This window comes from Geotrypetes seraphini, chromosome 6 (genome assembly GCF_902459505.1).
Source record: "Geotrypetes seraphini chromosome 6, aGeoSer1.1, whole genome shotgun sequence".
Lineage (NCBI taxonomy): Eukaryota > Metazoa > Chordata > Amphibia > Gymnophiona > Dermophiidae > Geotrypetes > Geotrypetes seraphini.
Genome location: NC_047089.1, coordinates 255,504,024 through 255,525,494, shown reverse-complemented (window position 1 = coordinate 255,525,494; position 21,471 = coordinate 255,504,024). Strand labels below are relative to the sequence as shown.

Genomic DNA, 21,471 nt, shown 5'->3' with positions numbered 1-21,471 from the left:
TGCTGTTTTGGGGATCGTATTGTTTTTAGTCTCAAGGCTTCCTCTGGAAGTTGCGGCAGCCATTTTCACCGCTGAGAGGGCATGGGCAGGAGCGAGTGGGAACTGCTCCTGCTCCAACACCAGGGAAGCACGGTAGGCCTGAGGGTCCTTCTGCCGAGTCTGGGAGGGAGGTTAGTCAAGGGGGTGAGCTCTGCCTGTTCAGAGTGTGCGTCTGGAAGAGGGAGGGGGCACCCTGATGGTGGGGGAAGTCTACCAGTTGGGGGGTTGTTGCTGACTCTGCCAATTGGGGGGAGGGGGTGCTTACGGTGGCAGCAGCAGCAGAGAAAAGACATCACTGGGAGTGAGGGTGGAAGGAATGGGACATCCGGGGTAGGGAAGACTCAAATATAAACCGAGATTCCCATTTTTGTACCTCCAAATCTCGGTTCATATTCAAGTATTTACAGTAAGAATTTCACAAGTGTAAGTCACCAAGTCTCCTGTGTGTCTTTTAGAAAAGGGTCTACAATGGCAAATGCTACAGGAACCGTTTACATCATGACCTGGAAGCATCAATTTCTCCTCCTTCACCCTGAGCCTATCATTGCCCCCTATTGTGATCCCACCAGGACAGATGAGGAAAATGCTTGAAGTACCTGGATGCAAACCGCTTTGACTGTGGTTGTATACATGTCCCAATCCCTTTCCCTGTTTTCTTTTATGGCCGTTTGGAGGAGGATGGGCAGGGGAGGGCTTCAATGGCTGGGAGGGTGTAGATGGGCTGGAGTAAGTCTTAACAGAGATTTCGGCAGTTGGAACCCAAGCACAGTACCGGGTAAAGCTTTGGATTCTCGCCCAGAAATAGCTAAGAAGGAAAAAAAAAAAAAAAAAATTTAAATTGAATCAGGTTGGGCAGACTGGATGGACCATTCGGGTCTTTATCTGCCGTCATCTACTATGTTACTATGTTACTATGTTTATGTTTCACCCCAAGAATAGCTTACATTGCTCCAATTTTAAAACAACGCGTGCAATACAAGGTGTTATCATTAGTGCACCAGGTGTTATATGGGATTGCCCCTTGGCTGGTTTCTATCACTGTGGGAGGTTAATAAGCCTGGAACAGCTTTAAGATCAGTGGGAGCCACAAAATTAATAAGACCATAAGAATAGCTTGGAGCAGCTTGTTAGAGAACCGACGAGAGGAAATACAACTTTGGATCTAATCCTAAATGGGCTAATGGGACCTGCAAAGGAAGTGGAAGTAGTGGGACCGTTGGGAAATAGCGATCATAATATGATCAAGTTCAAGGTTGAAGTAGGAATACCGAACGGAAAGAGAACCATAGCGACAACTTTCAACTTCAGGAAAGGAAACTATGAAGCAATGAGGGAAATGGTAAGGAAGAAAATTAGGAACACTTCCAAGAAATGGCAAACGGTAGAACATGCCTGGTCTTTTTTCAAGGACACGGTGAGCGAGGCGCAAAATCTCTACATCCCCAGATTCAGAAAGGGGTGCAAAAAGAGTCGAACAAAAGACCCGGTATGGATGACTAAAATAGTGAAGGAAGCGATAGCCAATAAGAAAAATTCATTCAGGAAATGGAAGAAGGACAAAACTGAGGAGAACTGGAAAGAGCATAGGAAGTATCAAGAAGAATGTCACAGTGTGGTTCGAAAAGCCAAAAGAGAGTACGAAGAGAGGCTAGCCAGGGAGGCACAAAATTTCAAACCGTTCTTCAGATATGTTAAAGGGAAACAGCCAGCTAGGGAGGAGGTGGGACCGCTGGACGAAGGAGACAGGAAGGGAGCGGTGAAGGAGGAGAAAGAAGTCGCGGAAAGACTTAACATGTTCTTTTCATCTGTATTTACAAACGAAGACACAACCAACATACCGGAACCTGAGCAAATCTTCAATGGAAATCAAGCAGAAAAATTAACATCCATGGAAGTGAGCCTTGATGATGTACACAGGCAGATAGAAAAACTTAAAACTGACAAATCCCCTGGTCCGGATGGAATCCATCCAAGGGTTTTGAAAGAATTAAAGGAGGAGATAGCTGAACTACTGCAGCAAATTTGCAACCTATCCTTGAAAACAGGCATGATCCCGGAGGATTAGAAGATAGCCAACGTCACGCCCATCTTTAAAAAGGGATCAAGAGGTGACCCGAGAAACTACAGACCGGTGAGTCTGACCTCGGTTCCGGGGAAAATGGCGGAAGCACTGATAAAAGAAAACATCGATGAACATTTGGATAGAAACGAACTTCTGAAAACAAGCCAATATGGTTTCTGCAGGGGGAGATCGTGCCTAACTAACTTATTGCACTTCTTCGAAGGAATTAACAAAAGGATGGACAGGGGAGACCCCATAGACATCATATACCATGATTTCCAAAAAGCCTTTGACAAGGTGCCTCACGAACGTCTACTCCGGAAACTGAAGAATCATGGGGTGGATGGAGACGTACATAGATGGATCAGAAACTGGTTGGCAGGTAGGAATCATAGGGTAACTTATAAAATCGCACTTCTGGCATTTAAAACAACACAGACCAACACACCAGCTTTCATAGATAGACTTCTGATTCCTTACGACCCCCCAAGAACCTTAAGATCCATCTCTCAATACAACCTTAACGTTCCCTCTTTAAAAATCATTGGCACGCGTCGCACCTCTACGTTTTCTGTTACAGCCCCTACAATTTGGAACGCTCTCCCTTTGTATATAAAAATGGAAAAAAACTTAAAAAATTTTAAAAGCAACTTAAAGTGCTTTCTTTTTAATGATGCTTTTAATTGAACTTCTTTTTTTTAACTATTAATTTTACTGCTCCCCAGTTCCTAAGTGTTCTTCCCTTATATGTTTCTCACTTTTCTATTTCAAGTGTATTTCTTCCCCCTTTTCCTTATGTTTAATGGCCTAAGGGTCAACATTTACCCAGTTTGTACGGTCTGTTGTCTTGTATTTTTACTATAAGAAAGTATGTTTAATTGTCATTTTAGATAAATGTAAATACTTTTCGTCATTATTGTTAAATGTAAATATTTTTTATTCTGTACAACGCTTTGTAGTAACGAAAAGGCGTTTAATCAAAAATTGAATAAACTATAAACTATAAACTATAAGGGCCACTACTCGGACTGGATGAGGGTCACGAGTGGTGTTCCGCAGGGCTCGGTGCTCGGGCCGCTGCTATTTAATATATTCATAAATGATCTAGAAACAGGGACGAAGTGTGAGATAATAAAATTTGCGGACGATACAAAAATATTTAGTGGAGCTGGAACTAAAGAGGAATGCGAAGAATTGCAAAGGGACTTGAACAAACTAGGGGAATGGGCGGCGAGATGGCAGATGAAGTTCAACATTGAGAAATGTAAAGTATTACATGTGGGAAACAGAAACCCGAGGTACAACTATACGATGGGAGGGTTGTTAAAGCACCCTAACGCACTAACACTCATGTTAATATCAACATCTGGTCTCTCCAGTCTATTGTGTCCTTTGTCCGGTATAAGCACCCATTGGTGAGTATATTGAATGAGAGTACCCAAGAAAGGGACTTGGGGGTAATGGTGGACATGACAATGAAGCCGACGGCACAGTGCGCAGCGGCCGCTAAGAAAGCAAATAGAATGCTAGGTATAATCAAGAAGGGTATTACAACCAGGACAAAAGAAGTTATCCTGCCGTTGTATCGGGCGATGGTGTGCCCGCATCTGGAATACTGCGTCCAATATTGGTTGCCGTACCTTAAGAAGGATATGGCGTTACTCGAGAGGGTTCAGAGGAGAGCGACACGTCTGATAAAAGGGATGGAAAACCTTTCATATGCTGAGAGATTGGAGAAACTGGGTCTCTTTTCCCTGGAGAAGAGGAGACTTAGAGGGGATATGATAGAGACTTATAAGATCATGAAGGGCATAGAGAGAGTAGAGAGGGACAGAAAGAGAGAGAGAAATGGAGACAGAGAGAAATATACAGAAAGAGAGATAGAAAGAAAGAGAGAGAGACAGAAATAGAGAGAGACAGATAGAGAAAGATTGGAGAAACTGGGACTCTTTTCCCTGGAGAAGAGGAGACTTAGAGGGGATATGATAGAGACTTATAAGATCATGAAGGGCATAGAGAGAGTAGAGAGGGACAGAGAGAGAGAGAGAAAGGGAGAGACACAGAAATAGACAGAGAGAGATATAAAGAGAGGGACAGAAAGAGAGAGAGAGAGAGAAAGAGAGACAGAGAGAGACAGAGAGAGAGAGAGAGAGAGAGAGAAAGAGAAAGATTGGAGGAACCGGGACTCTTTTCCCTGGAGAAGAGGTGACTTAGAGGGGATATGATAGAGACTTACAAGATCATGAAGGGCATAGAGAGAGTAGAGAGGGACAGAGAGAGAGAGAGAGAAAGGGAGAGAGACAGAAATAGACAGAGAGAGATATAAAGAGAGGGACAGAAAGAGAGAGAGAGAAAGAGAGAGAGAGAGAGAGAGAGAGAGAGAGAAAGATTGGAGGAACCGGGACTCTTTTCCCTGGAGAAGAGGAGACTTAGAGGGGATATGATAGAGACTTACAAGATCATGAAGGGCATAGAGAGAGTGGAGAGGGGCAGATTCTTCAAACTTTTGAAAAATAAAAGAACAAGAGGGCATTCGGAAAAGTTGAAAGGGGACAGATTCAAAACAATTGCTAGGAAGTTCTTTTTTACCCAACGAGTGGTGGACACCTGGAATGCGCTTCCAGAGGACGTAATAGGGCAGAGTACGGTACTGGGGTTCAAGAAAGGATTGGACAATTTCCTGCTGGAAAAGGGGATAGAGGGGTATAAATAGAGGATTACTGCACAGGTCCTGGACCTGTTGTGCCGCCGCGTGAGCGGACTTCTGGGCATGATGGACTTCAGGTCTGACCCAGGAGAGGCTTTGCTTATGTTCTTATGTTAATAGCCTCACTGGGTCAGACCAATGGTCCATCAAGCCCAGTAGACCGTTCCCACAGTGGCCAATCCAGGTCACCAGTACCTGGCCAAAACCCAAGGTGTAGCAATATTCCATGCTACCAATACAGGACAAGCAGTTGCTTCCCCCATGTTTTCCTCAATAACAGACTATGGACTTTTCCTCCAAGAACTTGTCCAAACCTTTCTTAAAAACAGCTACGCTACCTACTCTTACCACAACCTCTGGCAACGCGTTCCAGATCTTAAGTATTCTCCGAGTGAAAAAAATATTTCCTCCTGTTGGTTTTAAAAGTATTTCCCTGTAACTTCATCGAGTGTCCCCTAGTCTTTGTCATTTTTGACAGAGTGAAAAATCGATCCACTTGTACCCGTTTTACTCCACTCAGGATTTTGTAGACTTCAATCCTATCTCCCCTCAGCCGTCTCTTTTCCAAGCTGAAGAGCCCTAACTGTTTTAGTCTTTCCTCATACGAGAAGAGTTTCATCCCCTTTATCATCTTGGTCGCTCTTCTTTGAACCTTTTCTAGCGCCACTATATCTTTCTTGAGATAAGGAGACCAGAATTGAACGCAATACTCCAAATGAGGTCGCACCATGGAGCAATACGGGGGCATTATGACATTTTTAGTCTTGTTAAACATCCCTTTTTTAATAATTCCTAGCATCCTATTTGCTTTGTTGGCCGCTGCCAGACATGGAAAGGGGAGTACGTTATGTGGCCACAAAATCTAAAATGTGAATTTATGGCATGCTCTGGTTGGACAATTAAGGCTATGCACAGACTGCCCTAAGTTTCAGAAATTATTTAATACTCAGTTGTTCTTTGAAGCGTATGTGTAGAGGTTGCATTAAGTTTCATAGGTTTCAGTTCGTGGAAACTTTTATGTTTAAATCATGTTTATTAGAGAAAACAGTTCCAAACAGATATAGCAATTTTTATACAAAAGACAGAGCTGTAACAAACCAATGCCTCTCAACATGGCAAGCTCCATATGCCGTTTTAAAAGATTATTGCTCAATTTTCTGACAAAATCTGAAATGAAAAATGCCACTATGAATTGAGAGGATTTTTTTTTTTTCTTAGACTTACATTGGCCTCAGAAAATGATCTTATTGTTCAAATAATTTTTGTGGAAACTTTTATTACACAAGCTGTTTGTTATTGCTTGTATATAGGTTGCAGAAAATCCTGTACGGTGTATGTGGATAAGATATGATTGAAGTCTACAAAATCCTGAGTGGAGTGGAACGAGTACAAGTGGATCGATTTTTCACTCCGTCAAAAATGACAAAGACATGGGGACACTCGATGAAGTTACAGGGAAATACTTTTAAAACCAATAGAAGGAAATATTTTTTCAGTCAGAGAATCATTAAGCTCTGGAACGCGTTGCCAGAGGTTGTGGTAAGAGCGGATAGCGTAGCTGGTTTTAAGAAAGGTTTGGACAAGTTCCTGGAGGAAAAGTCTACATTCTGTTATTGAGAAAGACATGGGGGAAGCCACTGCTTGCCCTGTATTGGTAGCATGGAATGTTGCTACACCTTGGGTTTTGGCCAGGTACTAGTGACCTGGATTGGCCACCGTGAGAAGGGGCTACTGGGCTTGATGGACCATTGGTCTGAACCAGTAAGGCTATTCTTACGTTCTTATGTTTGAAAGCCATTTCATTTTATGAATGTTTATTGCTTGGAAACCACTTAGAAATCAGGTGGCATACAATTTTTTTCAATAAATAAATATTCTAATATTTGTCAACTTTTGCTCATTTTTGATCCCGCAAAAAGACATCGTGTTCTGAAGGTAGTCAAAAATATATTCGAAAGCTAGTCGAAAATGCACTTAGTCCACTCTGAAAGGCCTTTTTTTATTTGTCTGCATTACCTTCTGTCTAAAACAGGGCTTTAAGTATATGCTTTAGCTATTTCAGGAACGGACTTCTGCAGTCATCTTGCGTTGGACTGTAACAGAGAACGCTGCACGCTTTGTAATTAGCTCAGAAAGCTGCTGCCAAGACTCTCAAAGGATGGCATCTACCAGTGTATTACCCCGCTGCTCCAAAGCCTTTCCAGGCTTCTGCTTGTTTTCTGAGCACAATTTTAAAAGTCTCGGGTCTCGTTTTTACGTTCATAAAGACTAAACACATTCAAATGCGATTGGTCGTGTACCCACTGCGGGCTTTACATTCTACTAATAAAAATGTCTTCATTCCTCCTTCAGTAAAAACAGGCCTGGTTTGTACACAAGTCAGGCTTTCTCGGGTACTTGTGTCTGACCTCTGTGCCTGCAGTTTAATCAGGTCCTTGGTGATGAACAGCGGATTCTGGTCAGGGATCGCAACTTTTTATATACTGGACCGCAGTGATTCTTCCCAAGGGTCGCTGGCTATGCACTGGTTTATTGAAATCAGGTTTGTTAAATCCAGAGTGGGTTTATTTAGAAAATGCATCGATTATCATATCTTACAGGTATTATTTTTATTTATATACCACTTATAACCTAAGTCAGTGTTTTTCAACCTTTTTACACCTATGGACCGGCAGAAATAAAAGAATTATTCTGTGGACCGGCATCAGTCCGTGGACCGACGGTTGAAGAACACTGGGCTAAGTTGTGGGCCAGACTCCGCCCATCTCTACCCAATCTCCACCCCAGACCCCGCCCCCATAATAGTACTAATTGCACCTTGCATGTCCCGTGCCTCCTCTGGAAGCCTTCCCTCTGACGTTGCAACGTCAGAGAGAAGGCTTCCGGTTCAGGCGCAGGATGCCCGTAGGAGCCGCTGCCCTTGGCTTTGTACACTGAATCAGTGAGGAAGAGGGAGCTGGCTCGAAGATAACGCCGCATCGATCGCACCGTGGACCAGCGGTTGAAGAACACAGACCTAAGTGGTTTACATTCAGGTACTCCCTGGGGCAGTGGGGGATTAAGTGACTTGCCCAGGGTCACAAGGAGCAGTGTGGGATTTGAACCCACAACCTCAGAGTGCCGAGGCCTTAGCTCTAACCACTGAGCCGCACACTCTTCTTTGCTGAGCACCTGATGTTCAACTGGTGTTGGGCTGGGCGATCGAATATTCAACGCCAGGCCGTACGCGTCAACCAGTATTGAATATCAGATTTCTTTTATGACTGCGGCGAGTTAACTGGTTAAGCCAGTATTCAGCGCTAACTGGTTACGTGCTCATTAGTTAAAGGTCTAGGCCTGCTTTTATGCGGCTTATTTTAACCGCTAAACTTATCCAGTTAGGCAGTGAATATTGATGCCTAGCCATGTACGTTGAATAATACAGCCAGTTAGCAGCTAACCGTGGAAATTCAGCGGGAGATAACAGGTTGTCTCCCGTTGAATATCCGCAGTTAAGGACTAACTGATGGATTCTCTAAACGGCGTCGGTGCCAGTCCCATCTTTATCCGCTTCCACTTAGGTGGTTACAGGATGAAAATCACACTTAACCGGATGGATATTCAGTACCAGTGCTTGGACAGGGTCAGTAACTGAGAATTTGGACATAACACTGATGGCAAAAAAAAAAACCAAAACCAAAAACAGATCGTTGCTGGTCCTGAATATTTATCCTATTATTACTGTACTAGTCTTTAAGCCCGTTACATTAACGGTGCTAGAATAGATGTGTCTGTCTGTCTTTCTTTCTTTCTGTCTCTCTCTTTCCTTGGCTGTCCACCACCACCCCTCCACCATCCCTTCCCTGCTCCCCCTGTCCAGCAGTAGCCCTTCTCCCTTCCTTTTAACTCCCCCCCTGTCCAGCAGCACTCCTTACCTGCTCCCCCTGTACAGCAGTAGCCCTTCTCCCTTCCTTCTACCTCCCCCTGTCCAGCAGTACCCCTTCTCTGCTCCCCCTGTCCAGTAGTAGCCCTTCTCCCTTCCTTTTACCTCTCCCCTGTCCAGCAGCACCCCTTCTCTGCTCCCCCTGTCCAGCAGTAGCCCTTCTCCCTTCCTTTTACCTCCCCCCCTGTCCAGCAGCCCCCTTCCCTGCTCCCCTGTCCAGCAGTAGCCTTTCTCCCTTCCTTATACCTCCCCCCTGTCCAACAGCACCGCTTCCCTGTTCCCCCTGTCCAGCAGTAGCCCTTCTGTGTGTGTCTTTCACTCCTACCTAACTGTCTTTCAGTGTGTGTGTCTCTATTTCTGTCTGTCTGTCAATGTCCCTGCCCACTGCCTGTCTGTTTATTGTGCCCCTTCTCCCACCTACCTTTTTTGTATCACAGGCAACCGGCACACAGTAACCACTGCTGGATATAGTAAACCGCCATGCGTGCACTCATTGTAAACCGCCAAATGCACCTGCACTATTTCTCTGCTGGCCACGGAGCTACTGATCACGGAGGCAGGGATCACGCAGGTAGGAGTGCGCATGCACGCATAGGGTTTTATTATTAGTGATTATACGCCTCAAAACTCCCACTTCATTTGTGACCTACCGGGCTACATAACTGCTGGAAAATATATATAAGTCCTGTGGACCTCTTGGATGCTTTACCAGCATTCAGGGTTGGAAAATCTTAAGTAATGACTGTGTCCTGTTGTGCGTGGGTTTGCGTACGCTGACTGAAGTGCAGGCCTGTGTTTTTAGCTTCCTGCTTTTGGTCTGTGCTGTCATCAGCCAGGGATGACATTCAGAGTGCTTTTTACACCCAGAGTCAGATGTTGGTGATGTCAGAAGGGCGACGGCAATCTCGGCTTAGAGTTCAAGAGGATTATAGAGTGGTGTAGAATGGGTACAAGTGGATCAATTATTTACTCCATCAAAAATGACAAAGACTCGATGAAGTTGCAGGGAAATACTTTTAAAAACAATAGGAGAAAATATTTTTTCACTCAAGAGAAGAGTTAAGCTCTGGAACGCGTTGCCAGTTGTTGTGGTAGGAGCAGTTAACATAGCAGGTTTTAAAAAAGGTTTGGACAAGTTCCTGGAGGAAAAGTCCATAGTCAGTTATTGAGAGAGACTTGGGGGAAGCCACTGCTTGCCCTGCATCAGTACCATGGAATGCTGCTACTATTTGGGATTCCGGACTGTTGCTACTCTTTGGGGATTCTGAATGGAATGCTGATGCTGTTTGGGGCTCCAGAATCTTGTTACTTTTCGGGTTGTGGAATCTCGCTACTATTTGGGTTTTTGCCAAGTACTAGTGACCTGGATTGTCCACCGTGAGGACAGGCTACTGGGCTTGATGGACCATTGATTGGTCTGACCCAGTAAGGCTGTTCTTTATATACGTTGTGGAGATGACGGGGGGTTGATTTGCTTTTTCTGAGATAGACAGGCCCTGTAAAACGTCAGTATTTTTACACCCCAGATAGAAAACACAATAAGCATTTGACTACCAGAAATTTATCATAATCCCAAAAGCTTCTCTGCCGACTAATATGCTCCTATACAAGACAGGAATGCAATTGTGCAAATGCTTCAGGCAAAAAGAATTCCTGCATTCTTGTAACCTGGAGCAAGGTGGAAAGCAGAGATAAGAGTCTGGGGAAGCCAGCAGGGGAATCTGGGCGCTTGCAACTTAATTACTTGGCAGTGTGGACAGGCGGGCCAGGGGCTTTGCAAGCCTAGCATTCCTGAAAAGACCAGCTCTTCGCTCCGGCCTCAGCTCTCCCATTTAAAAGCCTGCTCTGCTCTCTCTAATGGCGCTTCGTTCCTTACATACCGAAGCGGAAGGAGCAGCTGGTCACATGGGAGCTTTCTGCTGCTTCTTTCGGGTTTATTCTGAAATGTAGGCTTAGGGTTCTTCTTATGAAAGTGCGCTAGCGTTTTTAGCGCACGCACAAGATTAGTGCACGCTAGCCGAAAAATCGCCACCTGCGTAGCGGCTAGCGCATGCCATTCCACCCGTTAAGGCCCTAACGCATCTTTGTAAAAGGAGCCCTTAATCGTTCTCTTGCCTAAATGTCTACGTCCCTGTTTTACAAAGCTGGGATATGCAGGAATGAAAGCCAAGGGAATGTCTTAGGTGGGGCAAGTTCCCATTTCAGTCCTAAAAGATCGGCGTCGGGAGTTTACACCTGCTACCAAGTGCATTTAGAATTTGGGAGGGGCTGGGGAGGCTGCCCCCCCCACACCTTAATTCCATAGCCCCAGGTACGTTAGATAGATTGTGAGCCCACCGGGACAGAGAGGGAAAAATGCTTGAGTACCTGATTGTAAAAACCGCTTAGATAACCTTGATAGGCGGTATATAAAATCCTAATAAACTTAAACTTAAACTTAAAACTTAAACTTAAACGTAACTTAAACTTAAACTTAAAACTTAAACTTCCCCAGTGGGTTTTGTTCCCTTTCCCCAAATGCTAAATTGGCAAAGGACAACTAGCCATTGTGACAACACTGATGTTTCTGAAGGGGCAAATAATAATAATTTATTTTCTTACATACCCCAACCAGCAATTCTGGGCGATTCACAGCAGAAAAAACGGAATCATTTCAGCGAAAAGTACAATTTCAGCAATCAAATATGACTATTATTATCAATTAAAACATAAGATAAAAAACCTCATCGCGAATATAGAATCAACATTCTTGTTTATCGAATAAGTGAGTTTTTAATAACTTCCTAAATGTAAAGTAAGAACAGGATTGGGCCATCAACGGATTTAAGCAGGAGTTCATCTTCCCAGCCTGATATTCCAGTGTCCTGTCCAAAAAAGTCTCGTAACGGCAGGCCCTTGGGGTAGGGAAGATGAACATACCCGAGCTTCTGGTGCAAATAGGAAACCCAAAAAGTGCCTTGTAACACTTGAAGAACACTCTTGCCTCAAATGGCAACCAGTGCAACTTGGCATAAAAAGGACTGACATGATCATAATTTTTAAGACCAAAAATTAGATGAACAGCAGCATTCTGATCGTCTAATCGGAGTCTTGATAAAGTCTTTTTAGGTAACCCCAAATAAACAATATTGCGATAATCCAAAGTGGACAGAACAGTAGATTGGACCAACAACCGGAAGGTGTCCGTGTCAAAGAACTTCTTGATGGTCCCTCAATATTGCATAACTCTTTTTAGTTAACAGATCTGTATGCTTCCTAAAAATTAAGCCGTGATCTAAAGTTATTCCCAAAACTTTGACCCTTCCATTGGATAGTTGTTTCCTGTAACCATGTGCCAGCACTGAGCCTGTCGATGTTATATGCGTTGATTTCTGTGCAAAAAATGTATATTTCTCTTGCATTTTAGATCAGGCTTTACGTCAGCAAACTCTCGCTAAACCACGAGTGAAACAAGAGATGCACGGACCCTGCACGTCTCAATTCCTACATCTATGACCTCTTTAAAATGGGTAACTCATGCTTTCTCTTTTTGGGTTCCTTTTATTAACCACCCCGTCACAAAGAAATTTGCCCAAAGCGGTTCATAACACACTGAATAGTAATCCGGTGCTCTTGGGTATTTTCTTCATCGGTCCTGGCAGGCTTACAACCTAAGTGTGGTATCTGGAGGCCTTGGAGGGTTAAGTGACTTGCCCAGAGTCACAGGGAGCAGGCCGGGATTGAACTCGCAAGCTCAGGCTGAGGCAGCAGCTCTAACCACCAGATCGCACTCCCCTATGACGAAGCCCACAGAAATCAAACGGGCTTCACAGCTTTGGTGTGTGGGACTCATTAGGAGCCCTTCAGTTGTTATTTGATTTCAAATAGAAGACGTCACACTGCCTGGAAGCTACATCACATATATCTTCCTATTTATTTTATTGAACACATCAATTTAAGGGACTGTAAATTAAAGGGTCACGGAATTGATTGATATGTCACCTTTTCAGACATTTTAAAACCTATTTTGATGAAGAGAGAGAATGTACGAGTATGTGTGTGTGCGTGTGGAGGGGGTGGGATTAAGGGACCGTAGCACATTCCTGTACCTCAGTGGTTCCCAAACCCTGTCCTGGGGGATCCCCAGCCAGTCGGGTTTTCAAGATATCCCTAATGAATATGCATGAGAGAGATTTGCATACCTGTCGCTTCCATTATATGCAAATCTCTCTCATGCATATTCATTAGGGATATCTTGAAAACCCGACTGGCTGGGGGTCCCCCAGGACAGGGATTGGGACCCACTGCGGTACCTCATTCTAAACCCAGACATGAGCAACTCCGGTCCTCGAGGGCCGGAATCCAATCGGGTTTTCAGGATTTCCCCAAGGAATATACATTGAAAGCAGTGCATGCAAATAGATCTCATGCATATTCATTGGGGAAGTCCTGAAAACCCGATTGGATTCTGGCCCTCGAGGACCAGAGTTGCCCATGCCTGTTCTAAACCTGTCCCCTTCCTTAGCCAGTCAAGGGTATGCAGACCCCACTAGCCAAAAGAGCCCAGAGCAGCTGGTGACTGTGGACCCTGCCAGATCTTAGCCAGAGGCAATATGCAGCCAAGGAAAGCATTTCAAAAGGAGACTATAGTATTCTGCCCGTCCCTGGGGCTGAACAGGGCTCGGATATGCACACACATTCCCATCTCTCTTACCTAGGGACTGGTACAGCTCAGTCATTTTAGGGTGATCCCAGCACGTGGTTTGCATCTCATGGCTAAAACAGGAAAAAAAGGAAGGAGAGTTTAGCACTCAAACCTCTCAGGAACCCTCTTAACCCCCTCCTCCCCATACATCCTTTCCATGGAAAAAGAAAAGGTATACCCAGCCTGTCGGCAAAGAGAGACACCCCTCTCCCCAGAGCACCAGTGAGAGATGACCCCCAAGCATGGCAGCCTCATGATTTGGCCAAACCATCCTTCTGTGGCCCTGTAAGAGATACCCAGAGGACATCAGCCTCCCGTGACCCTGTAAGAGATACACCCAGAGCACACCAGCCTCCTGTGGCCCTGTAAGACACAACCAGAGCAAACCAGCCTCCCGTGGCCCTGTAAGACACACCCAGAGCAAATCAGCCTCCCGTGGCCCTGTAAGACACACCCAGAGCAAACCAGCCTCCCGTGGCCCTGTAAGATACACCCAGAGCAAACCAGCCTCCCGTGGCCCTGTAAGACACACCCAGAGCAAACATGCCTACCGTTGCTCTGTAACCCCCCACAAGTTCACCAGCCTCCCATGGCCCTATAACACCCCCCACCAAGTATACCAACCTTTTGTGGCCCTGTAAGACACACCCTGAGCACACCAGCCTCTTGCAACCCTGTGGGATGCCCTCAGTCCCAGAATGCTAACCTCTGACAGCTGATTTTGGTTTTAAATGATCTTTCACTTTCCTTGCTATCAGTAATGCGATGTGAACATTTCTGTACAAACCCTGGTGAAAACTAGATTCCCCGAGGCTTATGGTACCATCGTGGTCCAGCATCAGGATTATCCCAAGAGGCTTTATCATATGAGCTTTGGAAATCGCATCCTTCATAGTAGAGGAAGCATCCAATAGGACCTCCCCAGCATCTGTAGGGACTCCCCCAAAGAGTCCAACAGATTCGCAGCCAGTCGTGGCGTCTCCCAGAGGTGGCTGAGGATTTACCCTCGTGTCCTAAAGATGGCAGGTGAGCCGCTTCAGGCTGGCCCCTCACCAATGAGAATCTCACAGTTTGACATCCAGAATCAATTTTGTCAAAAATCTCTTGTATATGCCAACCAAATAAAGAAAGCAGTGGCTATCAATCCCATGTGCCAAGGTGTCACCTCCTCCCACTGTCCCCTGTTTCCATTATTTATTCATTTTGGCTACTTTTACATCCCATTCTCCCCAACGAGCTCAGAACGGGTAACAAATTTGACATACATAATGCATAGACAAATTATGAATTTGCATAACATTAGATAGACCGAGTCAAGTTTAGCATACAATTTGATCATTTTAAGTTAACATATAGTTAATTCCATCTTCAGTTAACAGAGCAGACCTAGATCAGCGTACATCAGATGACATATGGTTGGAAGGAAGTGACTGGACTTTGGGTCTCTTTTTAAGCCCATTACTGTCTCCACTGGGGCAAAGCACAGAGTTTGCACCAAATTTCCATGGGGAGTCAATGCATGCTTTCTTTCTGGGACCAGTACCTTCGCACTCTTGGGCTTGCTTTTTGTGTGGGCAGATTTTTATCAGAAAAGAATAATAATAACTTTATTTTCTATACCGCCAACACCAGAAGAGTTCTAGGCGGTTTACAGATAAGAAGAAGTGGACAATCAGTGATAAAAATACAATGAGCAAAAGACATATAGATATACAGTACTCCCCCGATATTTGCAGAGGTTCCGTTCCAGGAACCCCCCCCGAATGTTGGAAAAACCGCGAATGCGGTTTTTAGCAGGGGAGACAGGAGAGCGCAGCCCGAGAGGGCAGCCGGAACGCCAGCGAGTGAAGGAAATCACTCGCGGTATGCTCCGACCACCTCTTCCTGTACTAAAGGCGGGCCTCACCAATCAGGAGCTGCTTTGACACGTAGCTCCTGATTGGTGAGGTCCAACTTTAGTACAGGAAAAGGCGGTCGGAGCATACCGCGAGTGACTGCCTTCACTCGCCGGAACTCCAGCTGCCCTCTCCTGCCCGGTCATTCGCAGTCGAAAAACCCAAGAATGACCGGGACCGCGAATTCGCTTGGGAGCACTGTAATTGCGTAGTTCTTAGACAGATAAAAATTTCTTCAACAAATAGGCCTTTACTAGTTTCCTGAAAGAGCAGTATGATTCAGTTTGAGGAATCAAATTATGGAGCCAAGATTGAGCTTTACCCGCTTCAAAGGCCAAGGTCCTATCAAAGAACTTCTTGTAACGGCAGTTTTTTGGATTCAGAAGTATAAATAAGCTGGTACGAGGGCCGCGTGAGCGGACGGCTGGGCATGATGGACCACTGGTCTGACCCAGCAGCAGCAGTTCTTATGTTTTTATGTACGACGAGTAAACGTAACCGGACTATACAATTCAAAATGAGAGACAAGGTAACATGGAGATAATCCAGACAACAGTTTATAACAAATACAGGCAAATTTGAATAATATTTTAGCTTCAACGGGTAACCAGTGCAGTTGCTGGTAATAAGGGCTGACATGTTCTTGTTTTCTCAGCCCGAAGATTAAACGAACTGCTGTATTTTGAATTTATCTTAATCTTCCAAGTATTGTTTTTATAAGATCCCAAATGCTTTCCAATCGCACCTAAGCCACATTCCCAACTACCGCTTCCCTACGCCAATCGTCAGTGGTGTAGTAATTAGGGGGGGTGGCGGTCCGCCCCGAGTGTCATGGCGGTGGGGGTGCCAGCACCCCCCTTCCCATGCCTTTCCTCACCACGCGCACGCCCCCTTCCCTTCCCCCGTTCCTCTGATTCTTCACTGCCACGAGCAACAATTTCAACGTGCTCCTGATGAACGCCGCGCCATCACTTCTGCGTGCCGCGCGTAGGGAGTGATGTCAGAGGGAGAACCGACGGGGGTCGCAAGGGGCACACTGAAGTTCTTGTTGCTCGCGGCGGTGTACTAGAGGTACGGGGGAAGGGAGGGGGGCACGCGCACAGCAGGGGGGCTCGGGGGTGCGGAGACGAGAGTGGGGGAGGGGCGCCACTGCCCCAGGCGCCTCTCACCCTTGCTACGCCACTGCCCGTGGTACATCTGGAAGGACCATGGCCAGCCGCGGAATAGGAGGATTGAAACAAGCAGAAGACGATGAAGAGTGGGACTAGGGCAATTTAACGCTCAGGGTGAGCCAGAAGTAGTTCATCGTTATTTCTTTTTATTTTACAGGTGTCACGAACAACATTCATGTGAAGTTTTTGTATCCGTTACATTGTTTTACTTTCACTTGATTATCATTCACGCGTCTATTATACTAATTCAACATCTGTACATTAATTAATAAATACTGTCTACCTACTTTTGGCCCATCCTGTAGTTAGAAATGATTTGCAAATGGGAACCACAAGTGAGGCGATTAAAAATGGCAGGTGACACAAAACTATTCAAAGTTGTTAAATCGCACACTGGTTGTGAGAAATTGCGGGAGGATCTTAAGAAATTGGAAGACCGGGCAGATGAAATTGCCATCACGCACCCTCCAATCCAAGAAGTCAAACGGAAAAAACCATATGATGGCCTCCTAGTCACACAAGCAGCAAAACTCGACAACCAAATCTCCAGTCTACTGATTATGACCCCAGACTACAAAACATTGAGAAAAGAAGTAAAGATGCTACTTTTGAAGAAATTCCTGTAAACGGCTTAATACCGCTAGCTCCTTCCCACTTCCCAATACCTTCCCGACTCCCCAAAGCAACCTCATCCACTCTTTATCTCCTCTACAAATTACCAGATATCTTCTTCTTGTAATACGTTTTTTGGTAATTCTTTTCTAATCCGCCTTGAACCGCAAGGCAATGGCGGAATAGAAATCTCTAATGAAATGTAACGTGGATAAAAGCAAAGTGTACACAATGGGAAGAAGAACCCAAATCATGGTTACATGACGATGGGTTCCACTTCAGGAGTCGGCCTCCCAGAAAAAGATTTAAGTCAGGGGTGTCCAACCTGCGGCCCCGTGAAGTATTTTGTGCGGCCCCAGTCGAGGGCGATGCAGTGTTTTCCTCTGCTGCCCCCGGATGTTTACCATCTTGCTGCAGCGTTTGCGCGGCCCCAGAAACATTTTTGGGGGCCAATGCGGCCCAGGGAAGCCAAAAAGTTGGACACCCCTGATTTAAGTGTTATCAAGGCAGTACATTGAAATCTTCTGCTCAGTGTGCGGTGGAAGAGTCAGATAAGCAAACAGAATGTTACGAATTATTAGGAAAGGGATATAAAATGATAGAAGAATATTATGATGCCTCTGTATCGCTCCATGGTGTTTGTTGGTTTATTTATCCCCCGCCTTTATCCAGGTGCAAAATAAGGCATCGCATTTAATGTTACCCCTCTTTTAAAAAAAAGCCCATTGGCTTCCAGTCCAATACAAGATAACTTATAAGATTGACCTTTTGATATTCAAAACCAGGGGTGCCCAACGCGTCGATCGCGATCGACCGGTAGCTCAGGAAGGCAACGTGAGTCGATCGCAGAGCCCATCCCGGGCTCTGTGATAGACTCGTGTTGCCGTCCCGATCTACCGGGCCTATCAGCCTTCCTCTCCCCGACATTAAAGATGCCGACGCCGGGCATTAGGCTGCTTTTGTCATTTCGGAGGGGGGGGGGAGGCGTGGTGGCGTGACGGCGGCAGCAGCAACAGCCTGAAAAAGATATCATCCTGGCCCGGGTCGGTGTCATACTCCGGAACTTCTACCTCTTCCAGCATCCCTCTCCCTTCTACCTGCTTCTGGCCACACCCCCTGCTCTGCGGCTCTCTTCGGCAACTCAGCAGCAGCGATTGACACAAGCTTCTGACGTCGGGGCCTACCCTCTGCGAGTCCCGCTTGTTTCAACTTCCTTTTTCCACAAAGGCGGGACTCGTAGAGGGAAGGCCTCGATGTCGGCAGCTTGTCTTGATCACCGCTGCTGACAAGTTGCTAAGAGAGCCGCGGAGCAGGGGGGGGGGGGGTTTGCCAGGTGCAGGTAGAAGGGAGAGGGCCAGATGCAGGACTCGTGGGTGAGGGAGCAGAAGAGAAAGAGAAAGAGAGAGGGGAGGGAAACAAAAGGAAATATTTCATACTGGGCTGGGCCGGAATGGAGGGAGGGTGGAAAGATTCTGGCTACAGGGTGCATTAACAAAGGAAAAGGGGGGGAAGCTGAAAATGGAGATAGTGACACAAAGAAGAGAAAGAGTAAGCAGGACCTACTGAATAAGGATAGAGATACAGAGGGGACATGAAGAGGAGGTGAAATAGAGACATAGAAGTAATGCTGAAAAAGTGTGTGTGGGGGGGAGATAAAGACATTGAAAGGGTAAATGGTGAACATGGGGTAAAGACAAGGACAGAGACAAATGAAGATTCTGAAAAAGTGGTGAGATAGGGATATAGGTGAGATGGACACAAAGAAGGGTGATGCTGGAAAATAGGTGGAATGGTAATTCTGACAAACACAGAAGGGAAATGCTGGATCAAGGAGAGATGGGGCTCAGCCTGGATGGAATGAGGAGAAATACCTTGTTGGCCCAGAACTTCCTCTCCTACGTCAGAATTGACGTCAGGGAGCGGAATGCTGGTCAGCACGACGCTTCTGCAGGGAAAGCTTGGGACAGCGGTGGCTTGGGGGCTATTCCCCATGGCGGTGGCAGCAAACCGAGTGGCTTGGGGGAGGGCACGGAGAAAGAAAGAAAGGGGGCAGACAGGGAGACAGAAAGAAGGGGGAACAGGGAGACAGAAAGAAAAAGTTTGGGGAGAGAATGAGGTCTGGAGGAGAGGAAACATACAGGAGGCTGAAAGAAAGGAAGAAAGATCGGATGCACAGTCAGAAGAAGAAAGTGCAACCAGAGACTCATGAAATCACCAAACAGCAAAGTTAGGAAAAATGATTTTATTTTCAATTTAGTGATCAAAATGTGTCGGTTTTGAGAATTTATATCTGCTGTCTATATTTTGCACTATGGCTCCCTTTTACTAAACCGCAATAGCGTTTTTTAGCGGAGGGAGCCTATGAGCATTGAGAGCAGCACGAGGCATTCAGCGTAACTCCCTGTGCTAAAACCTACTATTGTGGTTTAGTAAAAAGGGAGGGGGTGTATTTGTCTATTTTTGTATTTTGTTACTGAGGTGACATTGCATAGAGTCATCTGCCGCGACCTCGGAATATGAATAATTAACATTTTCTCTGCCTTTCATTGTGCTTTGTGTTTTTTTTTAATTTTATTGTTGGTAGATCATTTTGACTTAGTCATTACAAAAAGTGTGGGCACCCCTGTTCAAAACCAAAGAACCAGCATTCCTCGATAAAAATCTTATACCTTATGAATCTAATAGAGCTTTGAGATCCTCCGGACAGCATCTACTTTGGGTTCCCTCTTTAAAAAGAATAAATACCCGTAGAACAACCCCACTTATCTTGGGGCAGAGCAGAACTTAGATCAATTGAAAGGAGTTTTAAAAAGCTTCTTATTCATCGATGCTTTTGGCTAATTATGCTGCTATTCTTTTCTTATTGAACCCCTTCGTCCTTTTGGTTTTTCCCCATATATGTTTTACAACAGTGCGCTAGGGTTTTTAGAGTAAGCACAAAATTACCCGAAAATCTACCGCCGCTAGTGACTAGCGCACTCGGGAATTTAAAGTTCGCTATAGCACACGTTAAGGTCCTAGTGCATCTTTGTAAAAGGAGCCCTTAACCCTTTCAGGACCATAAGGATCGTAGGCCAATTTTAGTGGTTTTGATGACATTTTTATGGTAAAAAGGGCTTGCGGATGCCAAAAAATTGATTTTTTTTGTGAAATATCATTATTTTTATTTAAAAAATTCACACTTCTGGCTTATGGACAGTGTGGCAAGTGAATCTTCTCGTCAATCTAGCAACGACGCTAATGAATGAATGTCGGAACCAGTTTGTTTACATAAAGGCAGTATCCTATGGAATCCGTACATATCAAATTTAGAACTGTAGACTATCCCAATCAAAATGTATAGGATTTTAAAGTTATGGGACAAATAGGTCCCTTGGTCCTGAAAGGGTTAATGTAGTTCTCCCCATTATCCTTTTGCTTTACTTCACTTATTTTGTGTCTTGTTTGTCTTCGTATATTTCGTCTGCTTAATATTGTTTTTAATTCTGTTTTTATCTTCTGTTCTTATCCCGATTTTATTGCTGTAACACGCATAGTATTTTGATAAGTGTTTTATCAAATTTATAATAAACTTGGTAACGTACAAGTCACATCGACACGAACACACGATAAAGCAAATTGCACACTTACACACCACACATAAAATTACATAAAACATACAAGCTTCGACGGCGAACATCATTATAGCCAAGAAAACTGGCCAACCCTAAAATACATCTATACCTTAGTTAGTGCATGCGCACTACGATTGAAACTCCGTGCCTCCGTGCCACATTAAAACGCATGCACAGTACAATAGAACCGCCGAGCAGGGAAGTGTCTCAGCGCACGATATGCTGTCGGTATTCCAGAGCGAATGGGAACTGATTTCATTGGACCAGGGTCCAAGACACACTTCAGAGGCAAAAGGGGTCAAATAGGAGACGGGAACTAGGGGCTGAAAAAAAGGGGGAGGTGGGAGAAGGGGGCTGGAGCTGGGGTCGGTATTGTAAAAAGGGAACACGTTAGAGAAAGGAGCTGGGAGCTGGCAATGGGCATGTGTAAGAGAAGGGGGGGCAGAAAAGGGGATATGTGTGATGAGGCTGCAAAAGGGACATGTGAGAAAAGGGGGCTAGGGCTGGATTTGGGGGGGTTGAAAATGAAGACTGGTGTAATAAGGAGACTGGGGCTAGAACTGAGGGCTGGAAGAGCAGGTATGAGAAGGGGGTTAGGATTGGGGGCTATAAAAAAGGGACTGTGTGAGAGAACGGAGCTGGGGATGAAAAAAGGGGGATGTGGGAGAAGGGGGCTACAAAAGAGGATGTGAGAGAAAGGGGCAGAAAATAGGAGCTGGAAGAATAAGTGAAGATGCAGAAGCAAAGGTTGATGGGGAAAGGAG

At 45.3% G+C, this 21,471-nt stretch overlaps 1 protein-coding gene across 13 annotated transcripts in view; it reads right to left on the bottom strand.

The window, feature by feature from the left end:
• DMD (dystrophin) overlaps positions 1–21,471 on the bottom strand; it is a 2,510,493-nt gene that overhangs the window by 124,144 nt on the left and 2,364,878 nt on the right. For all 13 annotated transcript variants that reach the window (XM_033949686.1, XM_033949693.1, XM_033949692.1 and 10 more), the window contains one exon: positions 13,424–13,485. In XM_033949686.1, the coding sequence (XP_033805577.1) occupies positions 13,424–13,485 (62 nt within the window). The remainder of the gene's footprint in view (positions 1–13,423; positions 13,486–21,471) is intronic.